This window comes from Amblyomma maculatum, chromosome 1 (genome assembly GCF_055883805.1).
Source record: "Amblyomma maculatum isolate TAMU_Amacu chromosome 1, ASM5588380v1, whole genome shotgun sequence".
NCBI classification, from domain to species: Eukaryota; Metazoa; Arthropoda; class Arachnida; order Ixodida; family Ixodidae; genus Amblyomma; species Amblyomma maculatum.
In genome coordinates this window covers 305,481,813-305,506,505 of record NC_139344.1, presented here as the reverse complement: position 1 = coordinate 305,506,505, position 24,693 = coordinate 305,481,813, and the positions used below count along the sequence as shown (strand labels likewise).

General features: G+C 45.7%; 1 protein-coding gene and 1 pseudogene across 2 annotated transcripts in view; both read right to left on the bottom strand.

Moving 5' to 3' along the window:
- Window positions 1-24,693, bottom strand: part of Vps8 (vacuolar protein sorting 8) — a 255,758-nt gene that overhangs the window by 55,460 nt on the left and 175,605 nt on the right. For both annotated transcript variants that reach the window (XM_084591219.1, XM_084591295.1), the window contains exons 25-27: window positions 23,429-23,513; window positions 19,136-19,234; window positions 5,469-5,558 (exon numbers count right to left, since the gene is read on the bottom strand). In XM_084591219.1, the coding sequence (XP_084447345.1) occupies window positions 5,469-5,558; window positions 19,136-19,234; window positions 23,429-23,513 (274 nt within the window). The remainder of the gene's footprint in view (window positions 1-5,468; window positions 5,559-19,135; window positions 19,235-23,428; window positions 23,514-24,693) is intronic.
- On the bottom strand, window positions 13,113-16,475 carry LOC146206987 (uncharacterized; annotated as a pseudogene).

Here is a 24,693-nt window from a genome sequence, read left to right as displayed (position 1 = left end):
GTGTGACTGTATGTGCAGCAAAAAATTTCAATTCTCTAGCCTGGTGCGTTTGTTTTTTGAACTGCGGCTGTGTGTGTGCTTTCTACTCCTTTTTATTCTGTTGGAGCTAAGCCGAGGAAGAACAAGCTCCGACAGTGCTGATGTTCGAACTAACCTGTTTTTATTGTGCTCTTCGCGCTGCAGCCCATAGTGCTAACTTTTTCTTTGGCCGGCGCCGTGTTGTGGTTTGCAATCGGACAGCGGCGCGAGGGGCGTTACAAGGCTCCCCAACTCATAAAGCGGAAGCCACACAATCTTTCCAGCGCATACATTTAGATGAGACCGCACGAAGGTGGTAGATGGTTGGTTTGGTTTACGGGGTTCAACATCCCAAAGCGACTCAGGCTATGACGAACACCGTAGTGGAGGGCTACGGAAATTTCAACCACTTGGGGTTCTTCAACATGCATTGTCATCAGATAACCCACAGGTTCCTTGCTTTTCGTATCCATCGAAAGATGGCTGCGGACGGGGTTCTATCCCGCATCCTCGGGCGCAGCAGTCGAGCGCCCTAACCACTGCACAAAGGTGTTAGAGCCGAAGCGAGAGTGACCAAAGGGGCCATGGGTGGAGGACTGCAATATAGGCGGGTTTTAGTCTGTTAGCAGACACATCATATTCAGGACCGTAGATGTCTAACGTAAAGGTCTTCGTCGCACTATGAAGGATGCGGAACGGTCCATCGTAGGCCAGTGTTAGAGGACGAACGTGGTCACGACGTACAAAGACATGGCTGCAGGAATCCAGATTCTGGCTGACAAAATGCTAGCTAAGGGTGACGGTCAGCAGCTATAGTAACATTTCGAAATGTGTTGCGCAGGTCGTGGAGGTAGGGGGAAACATCTATGGTAAATGGAGGGGACGAAGGAGAGAATTCCCCAGGCAGGCACAGGGGAACGCCATAGACGAACTCAGCAGAAGAGCAGCCTTTTCAGGCTGACCGAGGATGGGCAGAAGGACGAGAAGATGGTGGTCCAGCCAGCATTCCCTTGGCTGATTAGTATGAGCAGCCTTCAGTTGGCGATGCAGACGTTCCGCCATGCCATTTGCCGGAAGTGGTAGGCAGTCATATAGATGTGGCAGACGCCCAGTATGTAGGCACTTTAACAGCCGTTAGGCACAACAGCACGAGCGCCATTGGAAATCCAACGGCGACTGACACCAACGGAGCTTGCCGGTCTCCGTTCCGCTGCCGTTTCCGTCCGTTTCGTCGTGAAATAGCAAGCAACTCTTTCGAACAGTTAAAAAAACACACTGTGCAGCATGTAGCGCAGAAAATAATTAGAGAAACAAAATTTATTTCGAGTCTGCGAGGTAAAAAGTTCCCAGCCACGTGATAAATCGTCAAAACAGAAGTGAACTGACCGAACATGGAAGGTGCCGTGCGAGTGTAGACACCACCGTTCCGTTCCCACGGCCGTTACAGCGTTCAACTGAACTGCCGTTGAAAACGCCCGTGTAACAGGGGTATGAAACTGGCAGTCACAGTTGGTGGTGATGACAGACGGGCAGCCAAAACAAGACGCCCAGCCACAGCAACAGCCTCTGCCATGCAGTCAGCAATGGGTAACGTCTCAGGCTAACAGATAAAACGATCCACACATGAGAGCAGGTAAGAGGCCCCACGGGATGACGACAGGGGCCCAACAATGTCTATGTGAACGTGGAAAAACCTTGCGTTGGGAGACTGAAAAGGACATGCAGGCGTGACAGTATGCCAGTGAACTTTGACATGCCGACAGTGAAGGCACGTTTGTGCCTAGCGGCGAAAATCGGCATTGATTCTTAGCCAAAGGAAGCCAGATGTGATAAGATTATGCGTCGCATGAATGCCAGGGTTACTTATTGTTGTGCAGCTTGTGAAAAATGGCACGACGGAAAGCCAAAGGCATCTAGGAGAGTGAAACACCAGATGATGTCTCACATGTAATCAACGTGGAGGAAAACAGCAGCAGATATTCAGAAAAGGGCAGGGGCATGGTCGACGAGCAAAGGCGATGCAGCTCTGGGCCGTTGCGCTGTGCGGTTGCTAACGCCATGGCACCGACGCAAGAAAGTGCATCAGCTGCAGCATTTTCTGCCCCATGGATGTGATGGAGATAAAGCACAGTTGCCGAATATTGTGTTAGTGTTGGTGCTGTGATCTTGTTTGAAGACATACTTGGTCAAGGGCTTGTGGTCTGTGATGACACGGAAGTCCTGCCCCTTCAGGAAGTTGCAAAAATGCTTGATGGCAAAATACACCACCACCAAGGAGTTTCCAGCTGAAGGTGCTGTATTTACACCTCAGGTAGCTCCAGCATTTGTGAGAAAAAACCGTGAGGCAGTCACCTAGAGACGTGCTGCTCGAGAACTGCGCCAACTGCAATACTGAATGCATTGGTGACAAGACACAGCGGAGCATCAGGAACGGGATGTACGAGTAGGGTGGCGTCTGCGAGTACCTTCATGGCAGTAGCGAATGCAGCTACAGAATCGTCGGTCCACTCAAGTGGCTCAGCCAAATCTTTTTTAGTAGCCAAAGGTCAGTCAGAGGTTTCAGCAAATTGGCACACTTAGGGAGAAAATGGAAAGTTTAGAAGGCCCAAGCTTCTTAAGTGACGTGCGGGGTGGAAAATCTTGAATTGCCATGACTTTGCTGACAGGAGGCCGGATACCTGTGGAATGACAAGATGGCTTAGGAACATTGTAGTGACGCCAGAGATGCATTTGTTCGGGTTGATAACAAGGTCATATTCATCAAGGCAGTGGAAAAGAGCGTGCAGGTGAGCTGCATGCCGAAACTCGGAGCAGCTTGCGTTGAGAGTATCGATGTAGACAAATATGAAGTGAGGCCTCGCATAACCTCATTGATAGTTTGCTTGCTGAAAAGTCTGTGTAACATTTTGAAACTAAACAGGCATCCTCAAATACTCATGGAGGCCGAGTGGTGTGGCAATGGCAGGGCAGTCTTTGGAATATCAGCGGGCTCTATGGGAACTTAGATGGTGAGCCTTCACAACATCAATCTTAGAGAAGACAATACATGCAGCCAGATTTGATGTGAAGTCCTGTATGTAAGGAAGTGAATAGTGGTCTGCCGAGGTTCACGTGAGCGTTGAGGGAGTGGTAATCTCCACATGGTCTCCAGTTACCCAAGATCTTTCTTTGGCAACATGCGGAGTGGCAGATGCCCACTTGCTGGAGGAAGAACGCATGATGCCAAGTTCAAGCATGTGTTGAAACTCGCAGTAAGTGATAACAATGCATTCCACAGGCAGGCAATGAGGGCAAGCAAACACTGGGAGTGCTGATGTCGAGACCTGGTGGGTAATTGAGTGTGTTATCAGTGACTCTCTGGTGTGCGGCTTTGTAATGTTGGGAAAATCGGCGAGAAGTTTCCCATACAGCGAAGCGATGAAGAGAGCTCAGACCCATTGCCGCAGCAGTGGAGAGTATGCCATTGACGGAGGTGATGGGCATGCATGTCGACTGCGAGGTTGAAGAAATTGAGAAAATCAGCACCAAGAACAGCTTTGAGACAATGATGAAAATCCAGTGAAATGTACGGCGAAATCCTAGGTTAAGCGTAAGAGAACGTTAAACCGAATGTGCGGATGGGGGAGTTGTTTACCGCTTGAAGCAGGGAGGTCGTTTCGTTGCGATCTAACCAAGAAGCTTGTATGACGCTGACCTGTGTTCCTCTGTCAACATGCAAACGAGCGCCAATTATCTTGTCGGAAAAATAAAAAAAGGTGGCATATCCATCCGCCTTGCAACCATCAGTGGCGCCGTCAGTGGTCGGTCGCAGCATTTTCCGACCAGGAGCAGGGGTGTGTGCATGCGCTGCCGAAAATACAGTGGTAGCAGCCAAGGAGTTTTGCCGTGGCTGAAGCTGCGGAGAGCACGAAGGTGCCAGAGAGTGGCAGCCTGACTATAACCTCAGAGAAAGGCGTGGCAAGGGTGCGTGGACATCGAGCCACCTGGCAAGAGTATCCGAACTTCTATGCTCACAAGCTTGAAGGCTGTGGTAGTAGCTGGAGGTGTGGTCACGGAGCTGATACTGGGGTGCCGTGAGAAGTGAGCTTGTCTAGTGGGACATCACCCACAGCCACAAAGATAATGTTCTAGGAAAAGCGCTGTAGAAACAACTCGCGTAGTAGTGTGTCCTGCTGGATGCCAGAATCTCCAAGCAGCTGGTGCATGAGATGGAGGAGCAGAGAAGAACGACTATCACCAAGCTCTGTAGCAGTGAGGACCTCCTAAAGTCTGCTGTGCTCGGAGGGTGACTTGTATTCGACGAGAGTCGCCTTAATGTGTCCAAAGGTCATGTCATGTCCAGCGAGGTGGTGATGTCAGCTAGTTGCTCGGCGACGTAGAAAGGCAGGGAGGACATGAGATGGAGGAACTTGGTCTCCTGGCTGATGATACAGTGCAGCCGGAAATGCACCTCAACCTGGAGGAGCCAGGCACAATGGTTATTGGGCCAAAATGGCATCAGGTTGGCTGGTTGGAACGTAGTCAACGAAACGCCTCTAGGCTGAGCGTAGGAGGAGCAGAGGAGCCAGTGCAATCCATGTAGTAGGGTGGGGTTGCATGTTCGATGCCAGGTTGCCAAATCTGTCGGAGTTAAGGAACTAACTTCTTCTTTGACTGACGTCATGCTATAGTAGTTTGCAACCAGAAAGTGGAGCGAGGGGTGCTACAATTTCATACAATATGCCAAATGACATATAAGATGATGTAAATTAAATGGAGAGATAATAAACGGGGAGAGTTGAACAGTGTGGATAGTTGAGAAAAGGTTACAGGTGGTGTGCAATAGTGTGTGTGTACATAAATTTCGAGAGTAGGCCTTTTCTACAAGACACAGGATCAAGTCACTCTTCCAACATAGCCCAGACTCATGAAAAACCCGGGATCTCAAGTCTGGCTGTGACATCTCTGCCCCAACCCATACATGCCTCATAGAAACTGCTTTCACTGGTCCAGAGTTAGAATGTTGTGAAGGAGTTATGTATATGCCAGAACAGAACAAGGGCTGACACACACTTCCTGAAAGAGGCAGAAGATGCTAGGTGGGTTAGGAGAGGATGTCTGTGGCACAAAAAATTACAGCAGATGTAATATTTAATATGACCCTCCACCAAATCATTATGTACAGGCACCCACTATGAGTAAAAGCATGAACTGCGTAAGAAGCTGAACGTACTGCCAATTTTATGTGCACGCACCAGACTTGGTCTTCAAACTTATCTATTTCCGCTTTTGTAAATAGACCTTCAGGTGAAATTAATTTGGGGAAGGGGCAACCGCACTGAGTGCCATTTGTCATAGTGGTGCCACTGCCTACACGTTTGACCAAAGCTGCATATTTTGAGCCAATCAACACCGACCTGCATGGCCCAAGCTAAACTACTGGCCCAAGTTTCCCATCCTGAACAACCTGCCTCCAAGTGATGCATGATGTCATCCACACGGTGAGCAAGGTGCTGCAACATCAGCTGTGATGCAGCCTTGTTGTCCACTTCCACAAGAGCCTGGACAAAAAGCAACATCATTCACACAAGGCAAAGATTCATGGTTCGAATGACAAAATGTATTGAGCTTTTCTTTAGGTTAATTGCCAGAAGCATCTCAACAGTTGGTTATCACTTTTATGTTGCGTGTACCACACATTAAGCAACAGCTGACATGGGCACTTGCTGGTGCTGATGCTACTGATTGCTGATTCGCTTCACGGGAAACAACACTTGAATTCAGAGTCCTTCAAGTACTTCCACCATAGCCTAATGCAGCTACAAAAACCTTATTTAATGCAATCATAAGCATTATCAGTAAAACAGGTTATGCTGGCAATGAGTAAAATAAAATGTGTGCACAATATTCCTTTCCATAGAAGTATGGCTTGTGAAAAAATTTTTTTTAATGTACAGAACCTACATCCGTATCTGAAATGATCAGAAAATACAATAGACTAATTTTAAGACAAACTTGACGGGATTAGAAAATTTGATGGTCTTAACAGAAATGCCCTAAATGGACATGAGGGCAAGCAAGATGTGCGCAAATACAGTCAAACCAGATTATAATCAACAGCATGATTTAACATTTGCTTGATATACAAAGCAGTTTGTTCTAACCGAACCCGTTTATAATCAACTTGAACATTGAACTCATAAAAGATGTCAACGGTTGCGCAAAACTGCATCATGAAATGAAAAATCACGGCACTCACTATGAATAACCTACCCAAAAGAAATTTACTGCAGAGAAATGTACACCTATTTGCAGTAGGCAGTAGTTTTCACCTCAACACTGGATTTGGCACCATCAAAGAGAATCGGATTCCCAAAACGCGCCATCATGTCAACAAACTCCACCCCCTTCCCTGTATTTCAGTGCAGTATCACCGCAGCACATCGGTAGCAAAAAGAGCAGCGAAATCCCCTAGACGTCAGGATGCAGGCGAAATATTTTGCATGGGGCCACAGGCTTCGGGCGGTCCTGTGTGCCGTCTCCGATGGCAGACTTGTTTTTCAAGATGGTGCTCAGGGTGCTCTTCAGAATTCTGAAATTAGCTGCAACGTCAAGTTTTTTTCCAACGCTCGACGCAGCGAATTACCTCAAGCTTGTCGAAATGCGGCAGAGCTTGCCACTGATTCGTCACCTTGCAGGATGTGCGGCAATGTAAGAGCACAGAAACGTCGGCAACATAGCTATAACCGGAGTCGTGAAAGCCGCACAGCATGCAAATGCAAAGAAAAAAACAAAACACAGGGACGCAGACGAATTTTGCAGGCTGCCGTAACCTGAGGCGTGATTGGTCCAGAGTTGCTTGCTCACACCTACTGGATGGATTCCACTGGCTTTACCCTTTGATTTGGGCGGCAGCTTGCGCCACCTAGCTATGAACCCCTTTCTCCCTTCCCTTGAGCAAGTCTAACCAGTAGCCGTATCATAATTTCCTTTTCCTTGCCTTACTTCACCAATCTACCAGCTGTCCCTTTTTGTGATAACTTGTTTCTCATCTATTCGTCCATGTTCCCTGGCAAATCCCAGCGCTCCTCTAGATCTTTTGTTTTCCGTCTGGGATGGCTGGCTGGAGAGGTTCGGAACCCTAAACACTATAGTGTCACATGGCAGTGACAAGGCCGTAGGCACAAAAGAGAAGATGCATAATACAGCTGAACCCGGATAATTCGAATTTTGGTTATCGAACACGCGGAATATCCCCTTTAAAATTCCATGTATAAGTATAGGAAAGCTGCGTCGTATATCGAACTAAATTTCACCGGTCGTTCGATATATTAAACTTCGCACTACACACTGGAAGGTGCGCCTTCCTCAAAGACAATCGCACCACCCTCGGCCGTTTGCAGCGTGATGTTTTGAAGCCACACGTCGAAGGAATGAGAGTGAACAGCTTGGCGACAGCTGGTCTAAGGCAGCACCGCACCCTTTCCCCAAAGGCGCGCGCATCTGCGATGGTGTTCGGGAGAGGGGAAAAACACGATAGAGCAAAGCGCTAGAGTGTGCCCATTCTTCTGCTGAGCTATCTCTCTCCTTCCTCTCTCTTTCCCGGTATTCGTTCGCTGCAGCACGCGCTACGCATGCACCAAGCCAGCTCAGCCTGTGGCAGACAGGACGTCGGACGCATTCTCCAGCGTATGTTGTGAACCCTTTGCGCACGGCGGCTGACGTGCGTAAGCTATGGTGGCTGCGGACGTTAAGAAGTGGAACACTTTTTTTATTTGCAAGAGTCGTCCATCCTTGCATCCATGAATCAACGAAAGCACGCGGTCTGCTGCGAAAATGACACCGGCTTTTAGATCTGCTCACTTTAAACGGCATTTATAGCTATCACGTCACTTTCCAATGATTTTGTGGCAGTGGACTCCGCCCGCCCCAAGCGCGGCGTGATAAATTGAACCAAGCTTGTGCAATCAAGCCATCATGGGCACTCTGCCAAGTTCATTCCCCTTCACTGCAGGAGCTACCAAAAGATAAACACGTGGGGTCGATATCGCTGCACAGCATCTTGGCGTGCTGCCAATAAATGAGCTGTGGATGCAATGGAGGGATGCGCTACCGACATGCAAGCGAAAACGCTCGCGATTTCTGCCCCAACCGCAAAAACTGGTTTTCAGCTGTCAATGTGGCAAGAGCGACGTAGTTTCTCACTCAGTCGCTGTCACTCGTCGCTGAGTTCGCTCAATCACTTGCATGTGAACCGGCTTTAACTCTTTTTTTTTAATTTTCGGGGGCAAAAGTGGAGGGTGGGTTCATTATGTGACAAATACGGTATCATTTTTCGCGATTGCAAGCGGAGTCTCAAGTCGATTTCTGTATATGGAATTATCAATATATCGAACTACTTTGCGATCCCCTTCGAGTGCGATATATCCGGGTTCGACAGTAGCACTGAAATCACTCTTTATTGAGCTAACTTGCACCTGCAAAAAACTAAGCAACTCGGCGGCGGCGATAGCAGCAAACGTACTCGCTGGTTGTCGAACTGAGAATGCCCGTTATATTCGTCAGCGCTCATTTTAAAGTGAGCGAAGAACAATCTAGATAACTGGCCAAAGGAACCTGAAAATGTCTCAAACAACACAAAAACGGTTGTACATCACTGCGATCACTTGAGAAAAAAAATTGGCGCATCTGGCGCTACAAGGAAAGTGATAAAGCCACGCCTTGTGATGAGCATTAACAAGGTCGTTCCATGCGTTACAATCACAGCGATAAGGCCGCATGCTGGCAGCTCTTGAAAACAACAAATAAAGTTTAATGGCAATATGTTCTGTGGTCTCTATTTCAACTCTACAGGCCGTGCATAATATATCTACTTCGTAAATTTTGCCCTGCATGTTTTCGTCCGTAGAACCTCTGGCCTAGATTCAAATAGCAGAGAGCTGCTCTGTGACTTATAAAATCAATTTTCCCTCTTTATGTCCTGTTTTCGCATTCTTCCCTTTCCCCTTTCTGCCATGATACCTTCTGCGTGCACTCTCTGCAGTAGCTGCATTGTTCGAAAGCACATGCGTTCGCCATCCATTTTGAAGAAAGCCACACACTCCTAGTAATACTGCTCATATCAAGAGATCTGCCCTGGGGCGTTGAGCACCAGATATACGGGTGCAAGTGGCAGCACTGCTATAGCATTGCCCTAAGAGTTCCGTCAGAATTTAGCAGAAGGGTCTGTCACCCCCGTCTTTCTTTTCTGCTCCCTCAGTCCGACTGAGGGGTTGCCAGATATGGCTGGATGAACTCTTCAGTGCGTGATGTAAGGTGGCTTTGCGACCATTAGAAATGTTGACACGTACAGTCGAACCCGGTTATATCGAACCCGGATATATCGAATTTTGGTTATATTGAACTCACGGAATATCCCCTTGAAAATCCCAAGTAAAAGTATAGGAAAGCCGCGTCATATATCGAACTCAATTTCATTGGTCGTTCGATATATCGAACTCCGCAACACGCACTGGAAAGTGTGCCATCCCCAAAAACGCTCTCATCACCCTTGGCCGTTTGCCTCGTGACGTTTTCAAGCCACACGCGGAAGGAATGAGAGGGAACAGTTTGGCGACGGCTGGTCCGGGCAGCGCCGCGCCCAATCCTCACAGGCGCGCGCATCTGCAGTTATCGTTTCCCGCGTGCCAGCACATTACGTTTGCAAGCCATGTGCGTGGGTATGCCCATTCTTTTGCCGAGCTATCTCTCTCCTTCAGCACGCGCTACGCATGCGCCAAGCCAGCTCAGCCCGTTTTCAGACAGACGTCGGACGCTTTCTCCAGCGTGTGTTGCGAACCCTCTGCGCGCGGCGGCTGACGTGGCTATGGCTTCTGCGGACGTTAAGAAGCGGCAGATCTCTATCTCTCTCTCTTTGTATTTTTTTTTTTTTTTTGCAAGAGTCACCCATTCTTATTGTTGTGCTGTACGCGCGGCGTAGTGTAAGATATGGCGGCTGCGGACGTTAGGAAGTGGCAGGTTTTTTTTTTTTTTTGTTTTTGCGAGAGCCGTTAATTCTTGCATGTATGAATCAACGAAAGCCCGCGGTCAGCTGCTGCGATCATGACGCCTGCCCCAAGCGCGGCGTGATAAATCGAACCAGGCTTGTGCAATAAAGCCATCACGGGCACTCTGCAAAGTTTGCTCCCCGCCATCGCAGGAGCTATCAAAAGATAAACGCGCCCCGACGTTAACGCTGTAACGCTGCGCAGCATCTTGGCACGCTGCCAAGAAATGAGCTGTGGATGAGACCATAGAAACAGAGTGATGCGCGCCATCGACATGCAAGCGAAAACGCTCGCAATTTCTACCGCGGCGACACAGAAACCTTTTTTGAGCTGCCGGGGTGGCTCTAGCGGCGAGAGGGACGCAGTTCCAACAAGTTTGAAATTTTTCGCTCTGTCGCTGCCGCTCGTTCCATGTGAGCAAGCTGGCCTTAACACTTTTTTTTCTTTTCCAAATTCTCGGGTGCAAAAGTGGAGGGTGGGTTCATTATGCGAGTGGGTTGATTACGCGACAAATGCAGTATCGTTTTTTTCCATCGTAAGTGCCGTCACAAGTCGATTTCTGTATATCGAATTATCGATATATCGAACTATTTCGCGATCCCCTTCAAGTTCAATATATCCGGGTTCGATTTTATTTTGAAAATGACAAGTTTGTTGCGCGGTCTCAAATTGTACGCCAAGACCGTGTGCAGTGGGTGCGAATAAGTTCAGTGCAGCAACTCCCTCGGATATCTTTGGGAAATTCGCAGTCCAAGTTAAAAGTGTTGTGTACGCTAGGTCGGAGGTGAGTTTCATTCTTTTGCAGCTCATTTCTTCACAGTGTGAGTACCGTACAAACGCGTGTAAGTGCCCCACCGTGTATGGGCCGCACCCCCTTCCACAGTCACCTGACGGATAGCGTTAAAGAACACCTGCATAGAATCCGCACTGACATGGACGTTTTCCGTTTGACCTCACCGGCATGCTGCAATCCCTGGATGTCAGCATCAATAGGCCGTTTTAAGGCTGAATTCCGAAGGCAGTACTCAGAATGGATGGCAAACGGCAATCATGACCAGACGTCAACCGGCGTCTCAAGAGGGCACCGCTCGCGACTGTGCTGGGCTGGATGTTCTCCGCGTGGAACTCCTTGTCTGCCGGACATTGTATCTCGTAGTTTCAAGGTGACCGGGATTTCAAAAATTTTAGACAGGACTGAAGACAACTAAGGTAATGTTCAACAGCCTCGGGAAGGAACAGCAGTTTACATTAGGTAGCAAAGTACTGGAAGTAGTAGGCGAATATGTCTACTTAGGACAGGTAGTAACCGCAGATCCGGACCGTGAAAAGGAAATAACAAGAAGAATAAGATTGGAATGAAGCGCATTTGGCAAGCACTCGCAGATTATGACTAGCAGCTTACCGGTATTGCTCAAGAGGAAAGTATACAACAGTTGCATCTTACCTGTACTCACCTATGGGGCTGAAACGTGGAGGCTAACCAAGAGAGTTCTACTTAAGTTGAGGACAACCCAGAGGGCTATGGAACGGAAAATGGTAGGGGTAACATTAAGAGATAGGAAGCGTGCAGAGTGGGTCAGAGAAATAACTTAAGTTACCGACATTCTAGTGGAAATTAAGAAGAAGAAATGGGCATGGGCAGGACATGTAGTGCGAAGAGAGAATAACCGATGGTCGTTTAGGGTAACAAACTGGATTCCAAGGGAAGGAAAGCGTACCATCTTATTTGATATTCGTATCCATGAAATCCAAGGAAGCGTGTTGACACAGAAACAATTACCATTAATTAAGAGTGTCATGCTACTGCTCTAAAAACTCTTTTCAAGGAAATTAGAATAGACGAAAACATCTGCATTAGTGAACAGCGCTTAGTGGCTGATAATTTACCCAGCGCTTATTTTCTTTTCTTTGTCTCTTTTACCTCCCTTTCCATGCAAGTATTTTGCAGAAGTGCATGTATTTAAACCTTAGCTTTCGGGTTCCTGCACTTTGTATTTACGCTGTACTTTTCTCCCCCATCTTATTTCACCGGACAGTCTCTGATGGCATTTCAGTTTGCTTCTCCATGTCCGAAGCCCTTATTAGGCCCACAGATCTGACCTGCCCTTCCAGGCTTGATTGGTCGCACAGTCATACACCTCTGACTATTTGATACCTATTACGGTGCCCTGTGTTTCATAATATCTCAATTCCTATATCTTCTGTATTTCATGCTCTTCCAGACAGTATTTACCTTCATTTAGCCATGCACCCAGATATTTATTTTTCTCCTTATGGTCAATCTTAGTTTTTTAAACCTTTATTGGGTCGCCCCTCTCATCATTATATACCATTATCCCCGATTCTTCTCTACTTCCCACCCTCCGTTCCCTATTAACTCCTACAACCCATCCGGTTTGTCTTGCAGCAGGACAATGTCATCTGCATACATCAGGCTTACGTTCTGTCCTTTCTCAGTATTGGCCTCAAGACCGAGCAGAATCGCCAACTTGCGGCTCAGCGGTGAAACTTACTCAAAGTGGATGCGTTTTCGCGTCGCGTGCCAGCCCGCAGTGATTTACGCGCGCGCATGCGGCGTGTACAGGAGCGTTTTTGTTTGTTTCGCGTTCCCTGTGCGCTTTTGCTTACTTATATCTTATATGCTTCTTCAAAAAGAAATATCAACAGGCTATTACCCCACGCTCCATTAAAAAAAAAAATACTTGTCGGTATCGAGTAAGTCATGCTGGATAAGGACATCATCCGTCGTGGTCTTCGGTGCTTGAGATCCTTTGACACGCAGTGTCTCAAACAAAGTGGTACTGTCGTTAGCGCTGTGTCAAAGCAAAATAGGTCGCTGCTGTCAATAAAAGTTAATGCAAGCGCTCAGAAATCGCATATTCCCCTTTCTGTTTGGAATACCTCAGATAGTAAAACATATGCCACTGCAGACTGCTTCATACAGCAGAATGCAGTTTGAACAGGCCACTCTATGCCTGCTATGCCTTCTGTATGCATGATAAAGTTGTGTGAGTACTTTTTTTTTTTTTTTTGCCTTTAAACCTCTGTCGCGGCATTTCAGTGGTAAGGGCGCTCTACGGCTGATTTCGAGAACGGAGGATTCAATCACGACCGTTTTGAAGAGCGCTCCTCTGCTATGGGATTTGACTGCGCATTAAACAACCCCATGTGGTCGAAGTGGTGTTAATAATGAAAAGAAAAAAAGAACAACACCGAAACCAGCCTCTGCAATCATCTGTCATAGCCGATGTCGATTTGCGTTAAACCCCGTGCCAATGTGCTTTTTTTTTTCTTTTCTTTTTTTGCTGTTGAAGGCTTCTGCGCATCCGTAACAGTGGTAGTGAGCACATTTTGCTTTAGGGAAATCCTTTAGGAAACATCTTCCCTGCACCTAATTGTTACACTAGATATTAGATAATACACCTAGATCAATGTCATTTACTGGTAGCCTATTATAATCAATATAATCCCTTTTCGTCTAAGTGCTGTCTTCCGAGCAAAGTCATCGTTTCTGACAAGGGAAGTAAAACAGCTTCATTCGGGCTTAAATATCAGTATTTAGTTCGGGAATAAATACATCTTTATAGTCGCATGATAAGATGACCTCCATTTCTTTCGGAATAGTTTTATATTCGGCACCTGTTTTGGAATTAAGCCTAATATTTTACTTCGCATAAGATTTAGTCATTGCTCAATAATTAGTGATAAAGAAATCTTCAACCTTTAAAAGTGACCATGCGCAGTTTATGACGATGTCTTCGCAGCGAGTGATTCGTAGCTTGCACTTTAACGTTTCTGAAAATTAATCGCTGATTATCGCAAATCTTGTAAAGTGAGTAAAAGTTCTCTCACACGGTAAAATTTATTGGCATTGCAAAACAAAATAATTACACTACTACTAATTTACCTTTATATATCACGCACATCACAAATCCCTTATATTTTCCTCAGTTTCAGGAAATCATTTACAGTTAGTGGCGCATGCAGTAATACACTATCACATTCTATGACAGTGGCCGCAAAAAGCATCCACATCTTTGTGAGCTCTCATTTTTGGGGAATACTTGTGCGTGCTTGTCTAGCCAGAGTTGATGTGCACTGAGTCTAAAGCAACTCGCCATGCAATACACTCTCTGTGCTACACTTAACCTGCTTAATCCTCGACTCAAGCGCGATATAATGAACCAGGCTTTCTCGATTCATTCTAAAGTACTGCAGGTCAGAGCATGAACCTTGTATCTCCGTGGGCTTGACACTAAATTCGCCTGTCTCACTCGCATGAGACACGCGCACACTGTTTAAAATTCGATAAGGAAAACAAAAGCTGTCATTAGGCAGGTCCAAGTATTAGGCTCGTGAGCGTGGTACAGCGTAAGAAACGTGCAAAGTAAATCTAGAAGAGTGGTGGTTGCGTGCCTTGTTTTCCTAAAATCCGTGTTTCTTCTGCTACATTGGCGAAATCCTTGGATTTTTTTTCTGCAATATTGCAGAAATACTGCAGAAGTCACGTTTTCATTGCCAACAAACCCGCCATAAACTCAGAAGCAGGCCTATGCCGCGTGCATTTCTGCGAGCGCCGCTGGCTACCGATCCACACTACCGGAGCGACGGTGGTGCCACCTCTAGGTCGATCTCGCGGCGAATAGTCCAAGTCAACTCCTACCTTACTCTGCTCAAGGCTTTTTTCCATCTCACTCATATATACAGTCAAACCCACAATATTCAAGTACCATGGGAATATCATTGTTATCATCGATAATTGTTATACCCACAATAGGCTGAAAAAACAAAAAAACTTATAAATTACACATTTAATGAAGACAAGGTAGCTTACACTTTTTATTTTGTAGCAAGAAGAAACCCGTAATCCATAAGCGTTGTCTGTTTCCCGGCAGTCTGGCCGACATCTTTCTGCAGGGCATCCAACTGCTGAAAATCGGGCAATGGTAGTCTCTTAGCAAAAACAAAGTCCCGCAGGAAATCGGTCATTGCCAAAGCCTTCTGGTGAGGTGCAACCTGCACAGGTTCCGGTTCATCATTGTCGTTGCTACTGTCGCCGTCCTCCGCTCCAGTGACTGCTGCGACGATAGCCTCATCTGTCAGCTCTTCATCTGTCACCACTGTATTGTTGGCATGTAAAAATTCCTCAAGTCCTGACGCGTCACTACTGCTCACTGTGGACCAAAGTTGCTCATCGCTGCTCCCAAGTGCACACAGCCCTGCAGTCCTAAGTCCAGTGCTGTGGTGACTCTCATGACAGAGCACGTTGCTGTGTTCAGATGTTGTGGCAATTCCTGTCTTCAAGACCCTTTCTAGTCCTGAGAGTACTGACCACTCGTCAAGCTGGTCGTTGCATCCCAGTGACCGCCTCAGGGTTCCAAACAGAGCTTCAATTGGGTCACTGCTGAATTTGAGCGTTAGTACAAAACAGAACTTCTCCTCAGCTAGCAGATAGCGGATGCAGCAAGCAGTTCAGTAAGTTGTGAGTAGAAGGGCCTCGTATGTTTCGGCTGTGAAAAAGCCACGAGGATAAGCTGCATCTTTCTTTAGTTGGTCGATATATAGCGGAAAGGTAACTTCTAGTCATTCCAGCCTAGAATCATTTTTGTCGTCAAAGTGCCTGACGTAAGGGAACCTTTTCTCAATATTTTGTTGTTTGTTGCTGATGTCGTGCAGTAGGAACCACCGATGAATGTTCTTCATAAACAGTATTGTTGGTCCCGCATAGGCAAATGACATATGGCAGCTTTGTCCTGCATGCTCTTTCAAAAACTCCAGAGCAGATGTAACATCTGAAAAAAAAACTTCGACAGCTCTTTTGACATTCATTTTTTCAATATTGTTCGGAAAAACATATTTTCTGGTTAGACTCCTCACAGGTTTTACAATCCAATCTTTCTGCATCTTGTAGAGTTTCTTCAAGTGAGATGATGTAACTTCTTTCTTTCCAAGGTCGCGTGCAAGGAACTGAGAGCGGATGTTTTTCAAAACGTGGCAATAATCGAAGCTTAAGGACAGCAGCCGATCATGATTACACGGATGCGGTATCCTGTACGTGAGGCATCTGCCGCAGAGGTCCTTCATGGCACTCACGTTTACTTTATGGTTGTCACTTACAAGGCGCACCACCTTGAAGCCAGCCTCTTCGACCTTGGACATATCGCATCAATTTGGACAGCTGTGCGCCAGTCAGTCCTTTAGTGAAAAAGTATGATGCTGGTATTCTGTATGAAGTAGACAGACCGTTAATTACAAAACAAAGCAAGGAATTTGCCAGTACCGGCATACTCTCAAGATCGGTGGCCACACCCATGTTCACATGACTCACGAAACTATCTTGCTGCTTGTTATACTGTAGCTTTGGCTTGATTCGCATCTCATCAACGATGAGAGAACATACTCTGGAATATGGCGATTCCAGCTTGTCAAGCTCTGATTTCAGCCGAGCTTGTACCAAGCCACTGAAGCCTGTTTCTCCAGAAGTACTTCCAATGAAGTTTTACAGCGTGTTTCTGCTCGGAAGCTTCAACAATCTTTCCTTTCGGGCATACTCATAGGCTTTTGTAGAAAGAAGTCTAAGTAAAATGCAGTGTCGCACTACATCTTCCGACCATATTGGCATTTTTCACTTGAAATTGACAACTTGATTCAGCAGGAAAACGGCAGCAATGTTTTTTTCTTCCGCTTGTCTCCGGATATATGCCATATTTTCAAAATTACTGTCTTCTTTAAGCCTTTTCAGCTCCATTTTATATTTATCTACTGTGGTGCGAAGTCTATTTGCTTTTTTAGGTCTCTCTCCTTCCTCTTCCACTTAATTCTTTCCACTGCCAGCAGGTTGGAAGATCTGATGTCAGCTTGCGTTGTTTTGTCGGCGCGGACGAGTTCTTTTTCTTTGTTTCTACAAATAGCTCTCGGTTAATGTTGTTGCACTTCAATATAGTTGACACTTGTAGTTGGAGAGGCTTCAGAGACCTCATTGTCAGTATCAAAAGTTGGCGTTACAACGTTCGTGCTTTCGTCATGCTTCATGAGTTTTTTCGCTGGCTCATCTTGGCTATGGTGGGTCTCAAAAGCTGCTCTTTTTTTTACGCTTGCACTGTTCCTCTCCTTCAATATTCAAAGTTGCAAGTATGACGGGCAGTCAGTGAACACTGATGGTACAACTCCCTTTTTCAGACGGCGCCTTTTTTCTTCTGCGAAGTCAGAGTTTTTGAAATGTTTTCTGCATACCCTTGAATTGTTGGAAGTGCAATTCGGTACCCAATCGTCTCTTCGTGTTGCTGTCAGCCATTGCTCACGCAGCACAGCTTCGACGGGGATCTCATGAAAAGGAACACCAGGCTCCTTCTTTTTACTGTCCGACTGGCACAGTGGCACACAGCAGTATGTCATTGGGATCTGCAAGGAGAATAACTTTGGTATCAGCTGTTACTTTCAATGATTCAGCACGTCGCGCAAAACGATCTTTTTTCTAACTTAATGAACAAGGAGAACACTGTCTCGCTCACTCCAAAGTAATCGTCACAAGAGGTAAAGCTTTTTATTTTATCACAGAATTATGCAATTAGCCTATACACTGCAAAAAAAAGTACTGCACTGAAGCATATGTAACATACCACACAGACGAGCTGACAAGGAAGGAAATTAGCATCGCAGTCCAGAAAATACACGTGCACATTTAATATTATCATTGCTTTACTGACGCGTGATAATCACAGTTTCTGGTGCTGTCATTATTTTTCACAGGCCTCAATGTGGTTGAATATGATTTTTGCGGTTTCCAATGCTAGAGAGGGACACAGTGATCGAGTTGACAAGGGAGACTAATATAGACTTTGCAACATTCGGTTTAACTCAAGTTAAAGTAGCCATCGTCACAATGGGTAAAGCATGTAAAACTTGAGTTTCAATTTTTGTCACCAAGTATCACAATTACGTATACTGCAAAAAAAAAACTGCGCAGGAGCACGCCCAACATACTAGACGAGCTAGGCAGGGAAGCAATTAGCATTGCAGTCCACAAAACACACGTGCACATATAATATTGCTACTGCAGTACTGACGCGTAATAAACACAGTTCTTTGTGCTGTCACTATTTTTCACAAGCCTCAATGCAGCTGAATACTAAGCAGCGATCGCTGGAAGGATAAAACAAAGCTGGCACTTACCAGTTGGTACAATGCTGCATTCCTGTAGCATCCGAAGACAGAGAAAAAAGCAAGACCTTGCACAATGCGAAATAGCCCACGGAACAACGAGAGATCGACAGCACGTGGCTGCCCGGACTGCTTTGCGACACGGCGCACCCGGCACTCGCCTGGCGAGGGTGACCCTACGTCACTGTCGCCATCTCTTGGCAGCCAGCGGCGTAACTTCCCAACGGAGGAGGAGAGGCAACGACGGCCGCGGAGCGCGGAGTTGCCAGGCATAGAAAGTATAAAGGAGGCTATGGAAAAATATAATAATTTGGGATGCATGGAGACAAAAAAACGTCTCCTTCCCCTGCCGGTCTCTTTGTTCATTATATTTCTGCGAGGCACCCACGTGGTCACGAAAAAGAGGTTGTCAACTTTAGCGAATGTGTTACAGCGACCAGGAAACCATGAGAAGCCATGTAGGCTGTGAAGTAGTAAGCGGAAGACCAATTCATTCCTTAATAATTCCCATTGTAGAACATATTTTGATTCGGTGGCATAAAAAAAAAGAAAGCAGACACAGGACTCCTTTAATGAGCAGAGTGAGGTTGGCAGAAGGCATTGACAGGTATTTGTTGACCAATCGCACGCGCTCAGAGTTTGATATACCCAATGTTTAGTTTGTTATAAAAAATACATTTTACATGTAATGACAGAAGAGCGTTTGCTATATTGCTCTTAGTTGATTATATTCGGGTTTGACTGTATACACGCCTTAAAAAATTGCAAATAGAGCATCACAGCGGCTGCAAGTGATAGCTGGTCTGGTTTGCTTTGGTTTGTCGGGGTCCCAAAGCGACTCGGGCTATGATGGAAGCAGAGCCCTCCACTACGGCGTCCCTCATAGCCCGAGTCGCTTTGGCGTTTCTGGATAAACTTTGATAACATCTCACCCCAAGGCTGTCCAGCAGTTGGTCCTCAAGTGCTGCCTTTTCCTGCCTGTCCACATCAGGGCTGACAAAGATGGATGTGGCATACTGGAAGCTCTGCAGCTGCATCAATGAAACACACCTTGCATATTTTTTGCTCAACTGAAAGCCTAGTCACCACTGTCAATATTCGGATTCTGCACGTTGCAGAAAACAATTAGACAGTTACAAGAAGCTGAATGACGGTATTTAATGACATTTTCCTGGCAAGATTTATTAACATTTCACACACATACATTTGCCCATGTAATAAATAAATGCCTCTCACGAGTAAAACGTTATTGTATTTTTTTCTGAAAAATTAAGTTGGTTATGCAAGTGAGCACAGTATGCACGCATGAGTGGGGCACTACAGTGAAAGCTCGTTAATTCGAACCTCGATAATTCGAACTACACTACTTGGTCCGGCCAAGCTCCATAGAGATCTGTATAAAAAAGCCCGTTATTTCGAACGCAAGTAGGTTCCGCTATGGATAATTCGAACTACGTGCCGCCGCGTCTGGGCGGCTTGGCGCACATCACGCGGCAAAAAAAAAAAATAAGAAACACCTCCGCGATCGGTAGGCATAATTAGAGGCTGCGCACGTCCAAAACGGGGATAGAAGATGGAAGCAGGTAAAACCATGGAAGAGTGGGTAAAACTTAAATGGCGCCATGACCGACGTGGCGGCCGGCGGCGGCTGCCTGCTCTCTCTTATGTGCAACCTCCGTAGTTCGCAACTAAATACTTGTTAATTCCAACCGTGTTAATTTGGAAATAGGGATAAGTACTGTCGGCGCGGTCCCAGCCAACGCCCATAAAAGGTTATGATCTCGCATGGGCACTATGGGTTAAACTTTTTTCTTTTTTTTGCGATAGCCATCCATCCGCGAGTCAGCACGCGAGTCAGCCGCGATCATGACGCAGGCTTTTAGCACCATTCCTTCCGCCCTAGTCGCTCATAGCATGATAAAACGAACATACTGAAAAGGAGGCTTACACAACCAGACAAACGCTGGCACTTTGCCAAGTTCGCTTTCCTCCCCCCTGCGGGAGCTAAAGTCAAAAGATAAACACCCCGTTATCGCTGCCAAGCATCTTGGCGCACCGCCAAGAAATGTGTTGTGGACCCTGACGCGAAACGGAGGAACACGCTAACCACTGACACCTTTATTTTTTTATTTTTTTATTTTTTTTTTCAGATTCGTAGCCACAAATCGGGGCTGGGTGGGTTCATTATGCGAGCGAGTTCGTTTCGCGACTAAATACTGTAGATTTACCGTAATAGAAATGGTTTTGGTTAGTTTTTCGAGGCCATTCGATAATTCGAACATCGGATAATTCAAACTTTTTTCCCGGTCCCGTGAAGTTCGAATTAACGAGCTTTTACTGTATATATTTTTCATGCATTGTTTTTGATGTGGAAAGAGCAGTCCCTCAACGAAGCATCCTGGGCAAGCCACATCCATAACAAAGTAACTGAACACAAAATATGCATTTGGACCTCGGGTACTTGTGGCCGACGACATGAATTTACAGCAGAAGCCAACATGCACCACAAATGCATGCGGCAGACATTTACCCATTGAGGACAGTCCCTAGATCATATCTTAAATGATTACAGAAAAAGACATTCTGTTACAATTAGTTTTAGGCAGAGCGAGCATTCAGTAGCAGTTCGTTGCTGCATTCGCCAGCAATTATTTGGGTAGGCCAGACCTCTGAATCCGACTCCTGTGGTCGGTGCTCTGCGATTGATCCTTCATGTCATATGACATCTATGATCAGGGAAGTCTGTGATGGTGGTAGGGTTTTTGGTCTGACAGGAACCCTAATCAGATCTCATTAAAAATCATTGGTGCAAAACTTCCTAGTCCCTAAATCTTTCAAAGTATTCCAAAAAAGCAGCATGAACTGTATGCCAGAACCTTAAAGTGCTCAGAGTTACAAAAAACAGCTTGTTTTCAGAATTAAGTAATTGAGAGTGATTACATGGACATTGCAGCTCTGAAATGTAATCAGAGTGATGAAATTGTCACGAAATTTTAAAGAAAATGCTATTTATTGCAATTAATCAATTAATTGCAATGTAATGTGCACAAGCTTATCCTGCGTCTCCAGCTAATGTGAGAAATGGATGAGAGAAGTGCTGGGCCTATGAACATATGTACCAGTAGCAAGAAGCTAAAAAAGTATACTCAGCTGCTTGCAAGGTGGAATTTAGTACTGCCTCTTTTTATCACCTACCATTTTATCCAATTAGGGTGAAAAAAACTGACAACATCGAGCTTTGCCTGTGGATAGGTCAGTGTCGAAGACAATCTGATGTAATGCAGATGCCACCTTATCTGAGGTCAGAAAGTAACTGCCTTAAGGCATGCTCACACTAGCGGGAAAACGCACTACGCTGGACGTTTTCTGCGCGCCGCTTCCCCAATAAACTGTTTTTTTCTTTTTTCGTGCAGGCTGACTTGTTTGACATTTCGCGGAGCGATAGAGTTAGGAGCTATTTTTCCCGTCCCGCAGAACCGAGTAGCCAATCGGCACCGACCGCAGACCGTGACGTCAATTCAAGTTCAATGACTCCCTGGCAGCGGCTGCGCACTTTCCATTCTTCTCTAGTTTCATGTGACTACGCCTTCTCGCTCGCCTGCGCCTCCTCTGCATTCCAAGACAAACGAGGAGGGAAAACGAGCGTAGTGTCCTTCGCAGCGGCACCGTGAACGCTGCGTGAGAAATGAATACCTGTAAATGACATCTGAGTCGCACCCAAAACAAATTCCGGAAAAGGCAATATATAACACCCACTTTCTTCAAGAAAAATTGACATCATTACACAAAAGGGGGACATCTATCAATCGTCATGGCAGGCATAGTTTGCTTGAAAAGGCAGTGGATGCCATGATAAAGTGAGCCACATTCCACCCTATCTGCTATAATGGGTCTTTTTATGCGTTCATTGGGGTTTGAAGGAGGAACTGATACAGATGGCACCCTAGTGGGCATCCAGGATGAGTCCAAAGTCAGTCCTTGTGCAGTATATGATGCATGTAGTGTTGGTGATTAAGGAATGAAACCAGCGTGGTGCAAACAAATAATGTCAGTTTGAACATGTGTGGTGGATCCTGTGGCTGGTACTAGAGTGGCAACTTCGTCTGGCACTGTACCAGGTTATATAATGTAGGAGCTTCCTCCAGGATGGGTCTTCTCGTGATAACGGTGCTCAACTACCAAGGAGACGGAAAACGCTCGGTGTCATATGCAAGTGGGTCCATTATGTGAGCAAATACGTTATAATAATTACAAATTTAGCCTACCTCTGCACTGTGTGAGGTGAGAGTTCACTTCATTGGCTGCCCTGAGCAAACCATTCTTCTAGATAAAAATTGTCTATCCTACCATCTTGCTGTTTGCGGTGGCGCAAGCAGAGGCCAGTGAAGACCTAGGACTTAAAACACTACCATCTTGCAGAGAGACAAACTGATTGTGATCCTATGCGTAGTTTCATTTTTTATTTATTTATTTATTTCCAATACCTCAAAGACTACAGGAGTACAGGGTTTTACATGAGGGTAGGCTTGACAGTATTGTCGAGATTAACAAAAAAAATTTTTCTCTGCCCGATTGCAACGGAAACATGGCAGTTGATCTCTACTTTGTTAAGATGCTAGAAGGCCGGTTTTTATCTTCGTTCTCTCAGCTTTCGACACTCACTGGGTGTCACTGCTCTTCCGTTTAGTTAGTTTCATTAATGCTATGGCTGTAATACTCTCCCTGTATATTTTTTGCCTATTTGTCCGAACTTTAACAATTTTGTTTGTTTAAAACACTGGGGGTAACTTTTTTTTCAAAATGAATGTTTAACACTCAAAGGGTTAGGAGAAGTGCTGCTTTCAGGGTCATTTTGATATATCAGTTGACTGGCGAAATTCGAGTTGGGTATATCAGGAATTTTCAAGAGGATGATATGTATGTTCAGTACAACCAATAATTCGAAATATCCAAATTCAATATATGTGGGCTTGATTGTAGTGCCACATCTAAATGTCTCACATACTGATTTGTACCATGCCCATCTTGAAAAGACAAGCAATGTTTTATCTTCACGCAGGTCATTTAGTGCCAAAAGGGAAAGATGCCAAAAGCTGTCGTAGATTCATCCTCAAAAGTTTTGGAAAAATAATCCCAGTGGATGAATATGTGTTAAGGAAATATCTTGAAGAAAGAAGAAATTTTCTTGATGCAAACCATGTATGCAACCAGTCTGCTATGCCTACCTTGCGTGTGGGGTCCTCCAGGTAGCACAGAAAAACCTTGCTGTACAGTCGCTGCTTCCCATACAAGTGCTCACACACACGGTAGCTGCAAAAAGCAATAGTGTAAGCAATAGCAAATTAAGCCCTGCAAGAAGTTATTTCCATCCTTTCCCCTGCGTGGTAGAAATAGGCAGTAGGATAGACAGGATACCGGTAAGTTATCTAAGCAGACTAAAGATTCGATTAAGAAACACCAAAGCATAAAAGCCCCCCTTATAGCCTTTGGGATCAGACATTTTTGGAACAGGTAATAAAATGTTCCTCTAAAGCTGTGATGAGAATGGCCTTAAGGTGAGCCATGCCCGTGATTGCTCACAATGCCGACACCTTCATATTATGACAACAACAAGGGTTCTAGGTTATTTAGGTCAGCTGGGATTTAGGTCAGCGCTTGGGGAATGTGGGATACTGCACCAAGGTAATTGTTTTCACCTTGACTAGTCGGCAGTCTACCAGGACCAAGCGGCACCACAAGTTTCAATTTGACGACGCCCACTTTGAATCCATTGAGAGGTGTCTTTACTAAAGACAAATATCCCACTAAGTTGGTGCACATAGCATGGCAAGTTTTATTAAACATCTCTGTATGTATGCCTCTCTATGCGAGTTTCTGTCAGTGATGTACCGGTACATTTTCGTGTTCCGTAACCCGTACATTCTCTACTCATGCCAGAGCGCAAAGCTAGCATGTTTGGAGCTGCCATCTGTCAATTCATTTTAGAAGCTTGTATTTTAACGCTATTTTGAATACATGGTGAACAGTGCCCACAATTGTTTTCAGGGAGGCGTGTGCTACTCTCTTGCAGTTTTTTTTTTTAAATTCTGTTGCCTTGTCTGCTATGTCGCATCAAGCTCAGGGGCGCGTGCCTCTTGAAACATGACTCGCTATGAGCAGCACATGAGGCATTCCCATCTCTGTCATCTTTTCACAACTTGTATGCATTGCTATCTCTGTGCATTCGCATGGCTGACTGCGCAGGACCTTCTGTAGCACTGGCGCTTTCAATTACGAATATGTGCCAAGCTCGGATTCCAGCGGCACAGTTACAAATATTTGCTCGCCGCTGGTCGAAAAAAAAAAATGGCTGAAAGAATGGCTGAAAACTGTGAGGGAGGGTGTTCAGACACTGAGATACCCCTCCCATGGCTATGGCTACGCCCTTGTCAAATATTGATTATAAAGACACTAGTGTGCATTTTCTGTTAAATATGTTTTTTGTATCACC